This window comes from Pteropus vampyrus, unplaced genomic scaffold (assembly GCF_000151845.1).
Source record: "Pteropus vampyrus isolate Shadow unplaced genomic scaffold, Pvam_2.0 Scaffold102, whole genome shotgun sequence".
Lineage (NCBI taxonomy): Eukaryota > Metazoa > Chordata > Mammalia > Chiroptera > Pteropodidae > Pteropus > Pteropus vampyrus.
Window position 1 is genome coordinate 2241519 of NW_011888883.1, and position 14076 is coordinate 2255594.

Genomic DNA, 14076 nt, shown 5'->3' on the forward strand with positions numbered 1-14076 from the left:
GTCAGGAAACCAGGATTTCAGACCCAGCCATATCATTTGCTAAACATCTGCCTCATCTCAGACAAGTCCCTTTACTTTTCTAGTCCTCAGTTTCCTCTTCTCTCAAATGAAAGGATTTTCAAAAAGGTTCCACAGCATGTAGCAGAGCTACTTCACAGGCCACTCTGGAAGGTGAAGAGAGCTCCCTGCCAACTTTTTCCCTTCTAACAGAAGCTTTACTTTCATTTGTATTATAAACAAGAGTTTTTACAAGACTTTTGATGAATGAATGTGATCACTTTTTAAAAATCTGAAAATCAGTGAATTGGATATTCCGTAGGGCATATCCAGCTCAGAAACAATTTCTATATTTGTAGAATGGAGGTAACAATAGTTCTATTTCAAGGGTATCTGAGGGTTGAACAAACATTATATATAGAATAGGGCATAAAACATAGGAAGTGTTCGATGTGTGAGGTATCATTCTTCCTAACTCCAAGTAGACTCCTCAAAAGAGGACTGCATTTCACATGACCCTGAAACTTTGAGTGTAAAATATTGTTGACCTGAAAAAAATTGCCTAATCCCTCTGTTATATACTCAAAACACTATAAAATGTCATGGACTCTGAACTTACAGTATTATCATTTTATTCCTATTTCTTGTACATTACTTTTTCTTTGCACAACTGAAAGTTTTCCTCTACATCAGACTTTTTGAAATAATTATTACCAGATGCAATTATGGCATTTCACATATCAATGTGTTTCAGGCTTGCCAGCTCATGGGGAAGTGACATCAGTGTCCACTCTCTAACCCTGCCATCTGCAACCTGCTTGGAAATGCTGTTGATATTATCGAGGAATAATGCTACACTGCCTCCATCCCTTCGCTATATGAATTCCTTTCAGGTAAGGAATGGCTCCTTTGCCAGGGTATATTTTCTCAGTTTTACCTGTAATTGTTTTCTAAGGATCCTGTCTTTCACAGGAGGTAGTCTGTGGTAACCTATATTTTCACATGATGATAATAATAATAAGCACTGCCTTGTCTATCTCTTTTTAAATAAATGAACAAATGGAGGCTCAAATTGACTAGGTAATTGTCTAGTAGTGGCAGGACCCATATCTCTCTAACTTCTAAATTTGTTCTCTTAATCTTCATCTTTTCTGCCTCTGAGAGAAAAGGAAAGAACATTTGGCAAAGATACTTGTGAACGCCACTTCCCTTTTCCCACATTTGCCCTAGAACAAGGATTTTCAGCTTGCAATCAAATTGCCAAATGGAAGTTTAACTGTGATGGTGTCCTACCCACTCTCAATACCTGTTTCTCTCTCCCTAGTCCCTCCCTCATTGCTTTCTCACTCCCCTGGATATTTATCTGTGCTCCTGGTAAAGGACATGGTCAGAACAGAGCAGAACAAACAGAATAGCAAATATGGTCTGACCAGGAAGACCCCCTCCCTGGTAGGTAGCTAATTGCCACTGGAGTGGCAAATGAGAATTAAGATATTAGTCACCTGAGTTGTGACCCTATAACTACTTGATGTAATTGAACATATCTGTAACTCTTGACAATAGAAAAATATTCTCAAGCCTTCTGAGGCTGGCGCTAAGGCCATGTGCATTGATGAGAAATGAGTAAATGTAGATTGGTTCTACTTCTGAAGGGTTGCTGATGTATCCTAAGATAACTTTAGGATCAGTGTATATTGCTTGATGCATCTCTGTAGTAAAACAAGACGTGGACTTTCCTATGAATTATAGCCCAGAAAATTGGTAAGAAAATAAAAATAAAAATAATAATAATAAAATAACTGTTTTGATCGAATTTGCATCCATATTCTCCCAGTAATCTGTTACACTCATTGTGTCTGTGATTTTCTTCCTGATACAGATCTCAGACTTTGGCTGTGGCTTACGTGTTTGTATTTATCATTCCTTGATTATCAACTCCAATACTGGACTCAAGGGACCTTAGAGGACACTTTCTCATTTTATAGTAGCAGAAACAGACCCAGAGAGATGGAGTGAGCTGGCCAGGGATCAGTATTAGAGACAAAGCTGCACTCACTAGGCTTATGCCTGGATAACTGCATCTGCCACCCAAATGCAATACTAGCTGAAGTCCAGGAAGGCAGAGAGGGTGTGAGGGGCAGGTGGAGGTCAATTGTATCTATCTTGGAATGTCTACGACACCACTTATTCTGTAGTAATTTATAATTATTTTATTTATTTATAGACTGCCCTGAACCAGAAAAGATTTAAAATTCTGTCTATCCATCCTTATTTCTTCTAAAGTTTACTCTTTGGATTAAACAGTGTGTAACACAAAAGTTTGTATATGCCCAAACTTTCATAGGAGGGAAATAACAAGAAACTTAATAGTAGCTATCTTTGGGGAACGAGGCTGGAAGAAAATTAGTTTTTATTTCACTCCCTCATGTACTGTGTGAAATTTTTATATGATGGCTGAGTGGGGAGCAATAGGGATGATTCTGACTTCGAGGATTTTACAGCATATTGGAGGAGACAGAACGATTATCCATGTGTGATGTAAGTTGAGAATAATTCTATTAAAAAGTATCCTCAATGCAAGTTTTAAAGAGATTGAAGGTAAGAGTCATCTAAACCGAGTGTGGGGAATTTAAGAGGAGGCCCAGTCTGTATTTCTTCTCCATGAAACAGAGGCCGTTCTCTTTACGGATTTCAGCTCAGGCTCAAGTAAACACATGAGTATGAAAGTCTGGCCTGCTCTTGGTGGCATTCGTGTTTTCTCCAAGCATCTTTAATCACAGAGGTGCTTAGAGCTGTCAGGATGTTAATTACTGAACGTCCCTGTCTATTAGTGATTGTACTTCATCTGCTCTCAGTCCGTTTGCTGAACATTATTGTCAGGAGCACATGCACTTTTCCAATTTTAAACGTACAGAGAAACTTGGCATAAGTTTATGTGCAATGCCTGCTAAAGAGATTTTTCCCAAGTGCTAACTCTAGAAAGATACATTTTTATCGGGAATATACCAAGAATCAACTTCCCTTTGCAGGCCTTCACTCTAAAATACAAGATTAGTGAAAAGGAGAAGGATGTCCGTCAGTATTAGAGTCTCTGCTGCTTTATCTTTTTAACACCTCCTTAATCATTTATTACAATAGCAAAGAACGGGGTTGCTAATTTTGTCTATATTTGGAATTTACTTTTTTCAATTGGAAACTCGTTCTAATGCAGTTTTTTAAAGTGCTGTATTGACAAGAGATGTAAAATAATAGAATGACATTTGTTAAAGATAACCATCTTTATATTTCTAGTTCTTTTATATTCCAGGCCGAGTTAGTTACTGTGAGCAATGATTCTTTTTTTGTAAAAAATGTTATTTCAGTTTCTGAGGATTCAAACGGCGCTTCTACTTGAGCCGTTATTACTGCCAAATCCCAAAAGAAGAGGTTTTTCTTATTAATTAGAGCTATTAACACCTGTGAAATTCTCACTTATTAAATTACAGTGTAAGTCAGGCCAGCAGGGATATCTTTTGGTGGATTTGTTATAATTTTAACTTCTACTCTGGTACAGTACTTTGATATCCCTAATGTGAGCAAACAGAATGTAGGATTTGCTTGAGAATTGCTGCTGTATTACTGGACACATACTATAGTTATCGTTGCAGCCGCAGGAAGAAGGATGGGCTTATCATGTCACACTCTGCTTAAAATTCTTCCATGACTTTTTATTGTGATAAGAATAAAATCAAAACATCCTGGCCAACAAGGCCTGGCAACATCTGGCCCTGCTTCCCTTTTTGGCCTTATCTCCCACTCTCTCCGTCTTATTCACTCTGCTCCAGCCATACTGGCCTTATTTCCTGTTCTCTGTCACAGGCTGGTTCTGGCCATAGAGTCTGTGCACTGGCTGTTTTCTCTGCTACCAGGAGAATACTCTAGACCAGATCTTTGCACGGCTGGGTCCTCCTTGTCTTTCAGGTCTCAGCTCAGGTATCCCCTCCCACAAGATGCCTAACCTGACCCCCCTCACCAAGTTTCCCTCTCCCCATCAGCATATTCTATAACCTCATCTTGCTTTATTTTCTTCATAGTACTTTTCACTATTTAAAATAATCTTGTTCATTTATTTGTCCTTTCTTATTTACTAAAATGTGGGTTAAATGAGAACAGAGAAAATATCTATTTTTGTTCAATATGCATCAATAGAACTTAGAACGGTGCTTGGATGTAGGAAGCATTTAATAAATACTGGAAGGCTGGATAGGTGGATGTTTGCACAAATAAAATGTAGGTTAGCATAGCCATTTGCCATTCTAGAGAAATCCAAAATACTAAACTAGGGGGAAACAGAGGCACGAGCAGTATATTCAGAGGCAGAAGCAGCAGCCCTTTTCCTGCTGAGACAGGACAGACTCAACAGGTAAGGTTCAGATTTGAGATGTGTGGACAAGATTGAGCACAGATGGATATCTGCATTGTAATTATAGCCTGGGGCTTTGTACAAATGAGAAAGACTAGAAGAATTCAGCCTTTGGAAAGAGCTGGCAAGATTCAAGACAAGCAGAGTGACTAGTGTACAGGACTGGGCTCCCTCTGGGCACTATAGACCACAATAGGGAAAACAAGAGTGATGCCCGAGCTTTGGTGCCAGGAACCAAGACAGGGGATCAAAGACCCTCTGAAATGGCACAGGTGGCAGCCCGTTGCTGTCATGACTGCTGCCAGTTAGAGTCCACTGTGAGTGCGTCAGCATTCTGGGGTGAGGTGGCAGAGGCCATTTTCATCTCCATCTTGCTGGGCAGCAACCAGCTCTTTAACCAGAAGTCTTGCAATAACAGCTTTAAATCTAAGTGTGGTGTCTAAAAGGTAGCACCTAAGAGCAATCGAGCTGGAGCCAGGACTGGGTAGGGGCTGCCATTTTAATTGCTATGCTTTTTCCTTAGAATCCTAGACTGCTGTTGCTGAAAGAACCAATTAGTCTGATGACCTTACTTTTATAGATAAGGAAACAGACCCAGTTAGAATAAATTGATATTGGAGACTGAAACTCTGATTTCTATGCTGTGCCATTTGTGCTACAGAGGATGCTGACTTCTCTTCAGGTATAAGGGAAATTTTTCTATTCAAGCATTTCTCTATTCCATGAGACACAGGTTCCTCTGGATACAATTAGGTGTTATAGAAAACAATTAGATATTTAACCATCATGTATTAATTGTACAAATTATAAAGGCTAATATATATTTAATGCTTTCTGTATTCCAAGCACTGTTCTCAATGATTTGCACTTATTAGCTCATTTCATTTTCACAAAAATACCATGAAGAAGGTAAATTATTATTCCCATTTCACTGGTACAGAAACTGAGCCAGAGAGATTAACTTGCCCATGCTCACACAACTAGTAAGTGGAGGACCATAAGTTACAAAATCTGGTTCCAGAACCCCCCATTCTTAACTACCAGGTAATATTGCCTTTTAAAATACGTTTAGTTTAACAAAGTGAGATTTTTTTTAACTGCAGGACTTTGGAGGGCCTTTCATGTATACAAGGGGCAGTGTAACCATTCTAGTTGAAAAATATAGTTAATATAATTTCCCTATAGAACTTGATACCAGGAAGACTATTTCTAAGGTCTTAATGTGCTGAGAACACATAGGAGGAGACACTGTTCCATCTGAGCTCGAACGATTCGGATGACCAAGGCAGAGTATTCATGTGCACATTCTCCACAGCTGTCTTGCTTATTATCTCCAGGAGAAGTAGTGCTGGAACAGGCGATTGTCAAGAGGATGCCATTTCTTTTTTTAGTGACTAGACAGTTCTCCTTTTGGGCAGGGCCACCTTGGTCAGAATGGTACAACAGGAATAAGATCTGCCTTTGGCATTTCTTGGTACACACTGAATCACGCCAGAGGTCCAACAGGCCCTTGGCTGAGCATTGCTTTACCAATCCGCACCTGCTTCCAGCTCTATTTCGGTTGGGTCTCATCCACTCTAACCACAGTATTACTGGGTAGTAACATGGCAAAAGGGTTCCATTAATAGATCGGGTTATCTGGCTGAATTCTCATGGCTTGACTCCCACTGAAAATTCCCAGGAAGTCTTCCTTGGAAACTTATATTCAACTAAGAGATAAGGCGTGTTCCACAGCCTTGAGCCTGAGCTGAAGAAACGTTTTGTGTTCATTCCCACACCTTACCTCATTAACTCTCCTCCATCCAGCTGCTCTAGGCCATCCAAATGGCCTGAATGGGATTTTCGAGGACATGGAGCCCCAGAATTGAATCTACTTCCCCCCCACACACTGGAAAACACAGACGTTATATATATTTTTTAAATCCTCACAACAATACCTGTTTTAAAGGTGTGGAAAGTTAAGTAATGTAGACAAGTTCATGTAACTACCAAAATAGGACTGTGTTTCAAACCTAGGTCTTCTGGTTCTAAGTCAGTTATTTATTCTATCTTGTGACAGTTACAGCAAAGAAAATAACAAATGGTTTTATTTAACAATCCTGGGTCTTGTACATCTTATTCTTACTATATGGCAGCACAGTCTCTCCTTTTTTAATATCCTTCAGAGGACTACAACCATCAACCATGGGATTAGCGTAACATTCTCTAGCATTATGGATTCTGGCAAATAAGCTTCATCAGATTACAGTTTTCTGTATATGCTGTGTGGTTGAATAATATGGTGAAAATATATAGAAAAGAAAAATAAAAAAAAATTTATAGCATTTATCCATTACCACTTAATAATAAGGTTGATCAGGGTTATTTCTTCATCTCTGGATGGATTGAAATCATACACTATTCAGTGGGGAATGGTGAAACAGAGGAAGCATCTTGAATAAGGGACTTATACTTTTCTAGAGAAAGAAATTCTCAATTATGTTATTTTCATGTAGTTTGATTTTAACTTTAAGAAACCCACTAATACTTAAATTTCATCATTTCATGGTATAAAAACCATATATTCAACTTCTCGATTGTTCAGAAATTAATAATTTTACAAATAATTCTCTCATCCAGCTACTTTTTTACTACTTGCTAATATATGTATCAAAAGAAAAGAAGAATATAACACATGAAAATTTGGTTTAGTCATGTGATCGTTTGTTAACATCTCAGGGGAAAAGCTATGATTGTATAGAAGCTTGAAGCTGTTGTTTAAACTTAAGAACTTGAAATATATATATAATCTATAAGGGCTCCAAGAAATGGTAGGCAGAGACCTGGGAACTTTATGGATGAATAGCAACAAAGGGACACTGAAGAGAAGGCGAAGTTTCCATCTCTACATCGTTTTTTTTCTATCTACTTTTAGACATTGCACTACGTAAATGACCTTATCTATTATATGCCATGTTATTCTCTAGGTATTATCTTTTAAAGTAACATTTTATAAAATGATTATAAAAAAATAATCACATGATAAAAAAATTGGAAAACACAGAAAAGTATAAAGAAAATTAAAATCACTGGGAATAAAATAAGTATTGACGTTTTAGAGCAATTCTTGTCAGTGTTTATTTATGCTTATTTGTATACACACACACACACACACACACACACACACACACACACACACACACACACAAATATATTTTAGTATAAAATTGATCTCATTGGAGATGCTCGGACTCCGTCACTGGCAGTATTCTGCTCTTCCCTCTGTTTCCTCTTCTTGGGTGAAGGCAGACAGTCTTCCCGAAGATTGTCAAAGCTTCTTGGGGACTTCATATTTAAAAGTCCTATTACTAGGTGAGAGAGGACGGGGGGAGACTGAGTCATTCCAGATGTCTAAGGTTTGCTGCATAGGTAACCAGAAGGCAGAGAGAACTGCGTGGAGATGGGCAGGCACAGGCTAGAATTTCCACTCAGCACTCCTGGTGAGCCCTGTGCGCATTCCAGAGAAATGAGAAGGGAGTGGTGTTGACACCCTCAGGTCCTGAGCCTGTCACCCTTCTTTCTTTCCTGCTAATGCATTTGTCCTCAGTGGACAGAGATAATCAAGAGTTGAATGCTACTATTATATTTAGGGAATCCAGTCTCAAAAGTAGTGATTACTGTTCTGACTATTTTCAGTCTCTCTCCCCAAACAGATTTCTGAGAATTGCCTCGGCAATTTAGGTGTGAAGGGATGTTGCCTTTTTCATTCCTTTTAGCCCTGCAGGGCGTTCTGTGGTTTGGGGAAATAAGCAAGTATCCTTAGTTTAATACTGCTCTACAGTCTATATTCTCCCTTCTGCCTCCTTTCATTCTGGACTCTGCTGTTTTGCCACACCCTCAAGAAAATGTGGAGGACGGGGCCAGGCAGAGAGCCAGCCCATGTCACTGCCACATGGCGTCTTTCAAGAGGCTGCTCACAATACCTGGATTCCCCGCCATACGCCCTGCTCCTCAAAAATTTCTATCTACTAAAGATTTGGGCTTGTAGGCAAAGTGGGACAGTTCCAGGCCTTCCTTGGCACTGGCTTTTCCTCTGAGGAGCTGCCACTTGTTAGGGGTCCCTGACTGGGCCAGGGGCTCTCTGGCTTATTGAGAGAAGCAGGAATGAGGTATAGACCAGAAAGTCAATGATTCTCTTTTGTTTTGTTTGTTTATTTTTAGTTAACTTCTTTTCCTGACTTTTAAGGAAATATATACTCATGACAGAAAATGTGGTATATTTTTCATTAGCAAAAAAATACTTATTTGCACTTTTAGCCCAACAATATAGAATGTTAAAATTAAAACAGCTAGTACCTAGCCCAATTCATTCCCTCATGCATGGTGAGGAGAAAAGGCCTTGTGTCCCTGTACCTCAGTCTGTACCTCTGCAATGGGCATGAAAGGGACTGGAGGACAGATAGAGTATGTATGATTCTGCGATGACGGGATTATGGATGGTACTGGTTATTAAACATCAGTGTCCGTGGGAAGCTTGTGTAAAATTCAGGTTTCTGAGTGAGAGCATGAGAGATTCCGACTCACTAACTCTGGAGGAGAGCCCAGCAATCTGCATTATAACAAAACATCCAAAATATTTCTGATAAGAGTTCTCAAGAACCAAAGTAAGAAACACTTGTAATAGAATATATTCCCACTAAAATGAGAAATGTAAAGGAAAAAATCTTAATTATGTTGAACACCTAATCACTAGCTCAAATAGCTTAATTATTTTTCTCTTTCTTCACTTTTGCTTCTTAACCGGCACTTAACATAGTCCCTGACTGTTGAAGTAAACTGAATCGTCGTTATGAGGTTTGTATTTTTTTCTTTTACTTTTTTCTTATACTGCCACTTCTCCCTTTTACACTCAGATGCTTGGTAGAATCCAGGTGTTACCTTTGTAAGTCACCCTTCTGCCATTTGGTGTGGACACCTAGCATTCCCGTGTCTCCCAGTCTCTGGGTTTCCTCCCTCCCTCAGGAACATGCAGCCTCTGTAGTCCTCTCTCTTCCTGGCAAGTCTGGTGTGATAGGACAGTCGCTTACCCTGACACTCAAGGTGTAGTGTTAAATCTGCCATCAACTGAACTCGTAACCCTGGTCTAGTCAAGTAACCTCTGTGGGTCCCAGTTTCTTTATCTGTACAATGAAGAGGTTGGGTTAAATTATAAAGTTCCTTTTAAAGTAGAAGCACATAGAGTCATTGTGTCTGTTCCCAGCTGTTCCTAATTTATTCTCCCAGGCTGAATAATATAACTTTATTCCTTAAAGGGACTAGGTCCTTATTTCTTTTGAACATCTTGAAAGTGTTTAACTGATAAAAAGCATAGACAAAGCCACGCCACCTAGATTTTTTCTCTCTCCAAGACAATGGAGTCTGTGTCCTATGACCTTCCTAACAGCCACAAAGAAAGGTCAGGAATGATGGGGTTAGTGTGCAGTCTGTCCTGGCCTCTTCCTACCTGAGAAACCCAAGTCACTCCACCATGTTGAGGCAGACAAAGGGAAAACACTGTCAGGTGGGCTGTGTGTCAGGGAAAAAGAAGAGGGAAAAACTTGGGGTGTTCTCTGGACAGCCCTTGGTTTCTCTGCTTCCTCCTTCCTTCTCTATCCTCCTTCAGGCTTCTTCCACTCCTTGTTTCTCCCTTTGTTTCTGACTCTGGTCCATATTGAAACATTTGTGGCTTAGGAATTTTCCAGTGGTTTTGCATTTGCATTTATTTTATTTGTAAATATGGTTATTCTAAGAAAGTCTAAAACGTGAGCCTCTCCCCTTGGCTGGAGCTGTTAATAAGAGGACTTGGTTCTTTCCCACACACTAAGCATGGCTGTGATCAGTCAGGTGGCTCCTGGTGGGGCGACTTGCTTCTTCAAAAAGGAGGTTAAAGGTATGTCTGCTTTTAGAAACAAAGTGGTATCAAGATTGAATGACTGAACTTGCTTCTCCCATGGAGGAAGCCACCACGCTTTTTCACGGGAGGTTTTTCTGGCCAGAGAGGGAAACAAGAGCCTGGGAAGGATGCCAGCCTTCAAGGGAATGATAGATTGGAAGGTGGAACTGTTCTGAGCCTGCATTGAGAATCTCTCGTGAGCCTTCCTAGCAATGACTAATCGCTTCAGCAAAGTGAGAAAGTTTAGAACAGAAAAGGTGTCGGGGAACTAGGCCAAAGGAATTGTGAGGAACAAGAATGAAGTCATTTTCTTACCCATTTTGGTGCACAGTCTTATGGCCCTGATATGTGATATAGTGGGGGAGAGCCCTGAGTGGAAGTGGGAGATGGGTCTGGGTTTCCATTTGGCTGCTGTTATACCTGCAGCCAGTGACTGGGTACAAGACATTTACCTGCCAAGATCCCAGGGTTCTCATTCCTCCAGCTCAAAAATTCACTGATGCTCCGATTCAGTAGTTGAAGGAATCACAGTAGTGTGAGAACTTATGGATTAAATTAGCCTGGAGAAGAAAGGCTGGCATTCAGTATAAGGTTAACATCCCCTTAAAGATCAACATGTTGCTCTTTCTAGGCTGGAAGTTGGGAATAATGGTTGCAGAGGAGTGATTATGTTGGGGCTGTGGGGAAAGGTGGTTTTGTTTTGTTTTGTTTTGTTTTTTGTAACTTCAATAAGAGCTTCATGCAGTTAGCATCCACAGTTAGCTTTCAATGATATAAGGCAGTTTGATTAATCTGTAGCATACAAGAGGGTGTCTGTCTGGTGCATTGTTCGAAGCTAGAATAACAGAACACAGGCTAAATTGGAATAAAGAATTGGCAGAGCAATGTTTAGGTGCGAGTGCCTTTCCTTGTCTTTATAGACCTGAATGTAGTTCTCTATAAACAACATTTATCCATAGTCCCAGTGTTTCTGACCCTCTTCCTGCTGGTCTTAAATTACAGTTTCCTTCTCATTTGACTTCAACTTGAAAATCATTTGTAGAGGCAATAAACATTTGAGACATTGTCCATTTGAACCGTCAGTTGCTTTTTGGCATAAAGTTTCCTGAATATACTAATATTTAAACAGAAATCAGAGCACTGCAAGCAGAAGACATAGTTCTTGGTATTCTTATTTTAAATAGGTGATAAATCCGATTACATTATTATGATTTCTAATGTAGTTGGACTTACATCTACCATTTTTGTGTTGAAGGGGTTATGTTTTTTGGTTGTCAAACTTTATCTTTTTTTTTTTTTTTTTTTTTCGTCCTCTGTTGTCTTAATAGTTTCTCATCTTCTTTTAACCCATTTCCTGTTTAGAAAAAAAGTACAGTTCGCTGCCAGTGTTAATTTAGTTTTACATAAACATGCCCTTTGAAGCTGAAGCAAATCCGGCTAGTTTTCATTGTGAAAATAAAATATAAAAACTGTTGGAGATATTTCTTTAATCCTAATGTAACAGAAATATATACATAAATTGGATTCATCAAATGAATCTTCGGCTAACAACTGTTCAAGAACAATGTTAAAGTCACTCATAGGAATGCTACATTTTCTAGGATTTGACATTTTCAGCAATCAAGAATTACCATATTTTGAAATGGAAATACCACTACTAAAAACAGAATGCTATAAATAGAATGATGTCATTTATTTCCGAAGACTGTCGAATACTAGAGCAATGTGAAAATAATAATAAAAGCAAAATATTTTATGGCAAACTTTGGGGATAAGGTTAGGACTGTGATCCTTGAGTTATCTCGGAGTAAACAGTGCAGCTGTAAATGCCGCCGGCGAGTATTCTCAGGGCAAATGGGAAATGGTTTAAAAGAAATTCCTCTGCTGGCTTGGAAGCAATAGCATGCAGTTTTCTTTTTTTAGTGGTAGTCTTAAATCTTTTAACTGTATAAAATATAAAGTTTTCTAGTAAAAACGAAATTGTTCAGTATCTTTCCCTTTTTTAGTCAAGAACCTTACCATATTTATACTATTAAGCACATTCCTTCATCCTGTATCTTTTAGTATTCCTTTCACTGACAGTCTGTGAATGGTAAACTCTCTCAGTCTATGTCCAGAATGTCTTTATTTTGTTCACAGTCTTGAATGATGGCTAAGTTAGGTATAGAATTCCGTACCCCTTTTCAGTTTGAAGGTCTATCATCGATTGCCTTTTTTCATCTATTTCTGTTTATAAGACATCTGTTTTAAGATTATTTGCTATTCCTCTGAAGATAATCTATCCCTTCTTTCTGACTGATCTATAAAATTTTATCTCTGTGCTTGATGTACTATGCTTTTACAGTGATGTCTAGGTGTGGATTTTTCTTAAGTCCTCTTTTCTCCTCTTTAGTGCTCCGCATAACTTACCCCACTTCCCACATAGTTTTGCAGCTACTTCAACCCACCTCCCGGCTGGCCTTGTCCAGCACCAAATCCATGATGGTGGATCTCTGCGATGAAATGAGGCTTCTTATAGATCACTCACTGAACCAGCAAGCAGCTTGGCTTTTCTCATTTCTCTAAATGTCAAGTTCCATGTACATCATCACCCTCAGCAGCTGTCAGCAGCAAGTGTCTCCTTCCATGAACATTACTCTACCCTGGAGCCTGACCTTAACTTCAGTCCCATCAGACCCATGGCTTCAACTCTGCTCCCTGCTTTGTGCTTCTGGTCCAAGGAAATGCTTCTCTTGTTTATTTGTTTTGTGTTTTTTTTTTCCTTTGTTATTATTGTTCTTTTGAGTATAGCTATGATTTGGGATTTTCTTATTTTATATTTTATCTATCATTGCCATATATTTGAAGAATTCAAGGCAAAGACTTTTAGTGTCATCTTTAACTCTTTATGACTTAAGCTTGGTTTTCATATCTGTAGAAGGAGAGTAATAACTACCTTTCCTGTATGAAGGCACTTTGTAAATAAAGGTAAGGTGTGGCCATCTTTAAAATTAATGTAATTGGTGTATCATATTTTACCACTACTCTGTATCTAGAGTCAGATTTGTTTAGGATGGGTGGGTGGCACAGTGAGGAAATGAAATACCTTCGGTTGTCATAGAATTAAACATCTCCAGATTGTTATTTGTCTGCTAAATGTTAGCGGTTCAGGTCACAAAATTAATAGAGTTATTTTCTAGAGGCAAATGAATCGTGGCTTTATTTTTACTTTTAGATTTACGTGAATTCAAAAGGAAATTATATTTAATTACAGTAGAGCTAGCTCAACCATTCACTGGATTTTTCAGTTTTTCTAAACTCTATTGTTTCTTTTTTAAACCAGTGATGGTATTTCTGTTTTGTGAACCATTCTGTTTATGTCCTTCCCTCCTCAAAATAAATAAATCAATAAATAAAAATAAAAACAAACAAACAAAAAACTGTGCCCTGCTAGGGGCTGAGAATCAACGAGAGAAGTAACAACCTGAATTTGTGCCCTGAATACACAAAATTAAAGGTTTTCTCCACTCATATAGCCACATTCTTGGCAACAGTCAGCCAGAGTCCCGCTTTTCTCCTTAGTCTGGCCATTTTTTTAAATTAAAAATTTGTATCCCTCTATCCATCCTCTGGTATATCACCTGAAGTCAGAAAATGCTCTCTATACATTTCTAGGTAGCAGAAAACAATGACAGCTATGTCATAATCAGTCTCCAAAACTGAAAATAATATGAAACAACTTCCCAATTAAGAAAATTCTACGTGCGTACTTGAAGACAGAGAATGC

The 14076-nt window shown here is 38.8% G+C and overlaps 1 protein-coding gene across 2 annotated transcripts in view; it reads left to right on the forward strand.

Moving 5' to 3' along the window:
- The window catches only part of UBE3D (ubiquitin protein ligase E3D), a 147273-nt gene that overhangs the window by 81148 nt on the left and 52049 nt on the right, over positions 1-14076 (forward strand). Inside the window, exons 9-10 of one of the 2 annotated variants that reach the window (XM_023533438.1) lie at positions 752-890; positions 9190-9216. In XM_023533438.1, coding sequence (XP_023389206.1) covers positions 752-890; positions 9190-9201 — 151 coding nt within the window. In that variant the 3' untranslated portion in view covers positions 9202-9216. Of the gene's footprint in view, positions 1-751; positions 891-9189; positions 9217-14076 lie in introns of those variants that run through there. The other variant, XM_011364893.2, reaches the window with a different exon arrangement.